At 43.2% G+C, this 730-nt stretch overlaps 1 protein-coding gene across 1 annotated transcript in view; it reads left to right on the forward strand.

Annotated features, from left to right (window-relative positions):
• Positions 1-564: 564 nt before the first annotated feature.
• Positions 565-730, forward strand: part of EMH_0022620 (arsenical pump-driving ATPase, putative) — a gene marked incomplete at both ends in the record, with an annotated part of 4,165 nt that continues 3,999 nt past the window's right edge. Inside the window, one exon of the mRNA XM_013501990.1 lies at positions 565-574. Within this exon, the coding sequence (XP_013357444.1) occupies positions 565-574 (10 nt within the window). The remainder of the gene's footprint in view (positions 575-730) is intronic.

Here is a 730-nt window from a genome sequence, read left to right on the forward strand (position 1 = left end):
GGGTTTATTAGGGTTTAGGGTTTATTAGGGTTTAGGGTTTAGGGTTTAGGGTTTATTAGGGTTTAGGGTTTAGGTTTGGGGGTTTACGGTTTAGGGTTTGGGGTTTAGGGTTTAGGGTTTGGGGTTTAAGCAATATTGTTGTTAATCAAGTCTTAATGCCTATCGGCGAGGGTTTGGGGTTTATTAGGGTTTAGGGTTTAGGGTTTAGGGTTTAGGGTTTGGGGTTTAGGGTTTGGGGTTTAGGGTTTGGGGTTTGAGCAATACCGTTGTCAATCAAGTCTTAATGCCTATCGGTGAGGGTTTAGGGTTTATTAGGGTTTAGGGTTATTAGGGTTTAGGGTTTAGGGTTTGGGGTTTATGCAGTATGGTGAGGGTTTAGGGTTTAGGCTTTATGGTTTAAGCAATATCGTTGTTAATCAAGTCTTAATGCCTATCGGCGAGGCTTTATGGTTTAGGGTTTAGGGCTTAGGGTTTATTAGGGTTTAGGGTTTAGGGTTTAGGGTTTATTAGGGTTTAGGGTTTAGGGTTTGGGGTGTAAGGAATATCGTCGTTAATCAAGTCTTAATGCCTATCGGTGAGGGTTTAGGGTTTAGGGTTTACTAGGGTTTAGGGTTTATTAGGGTTTAGGGTTTAGGGTTTATTAGGGTTTAGGGTTTGTGCATAGGTTCTGGCGAGGACGAGGGTTCTTTCTCCGTTCCTGCTGCTCTGGTTGCTGCAATAGAGCAGCAGC

Source organism: Eimeria mitis, genomic scaffold (assembly GCF_000499745.2).
Source record: "Eimeria mitis Houghton genomic scaffold, Emh_scaff803, whole genome shotgun sequence".
NCBI classification, from domain to species: domain Eukaryota; phylum Apicomplexa; class Conoidasida; order Eucoccidiorida; family Eimeriidae; genus Eimeria; species Eimeria mitis.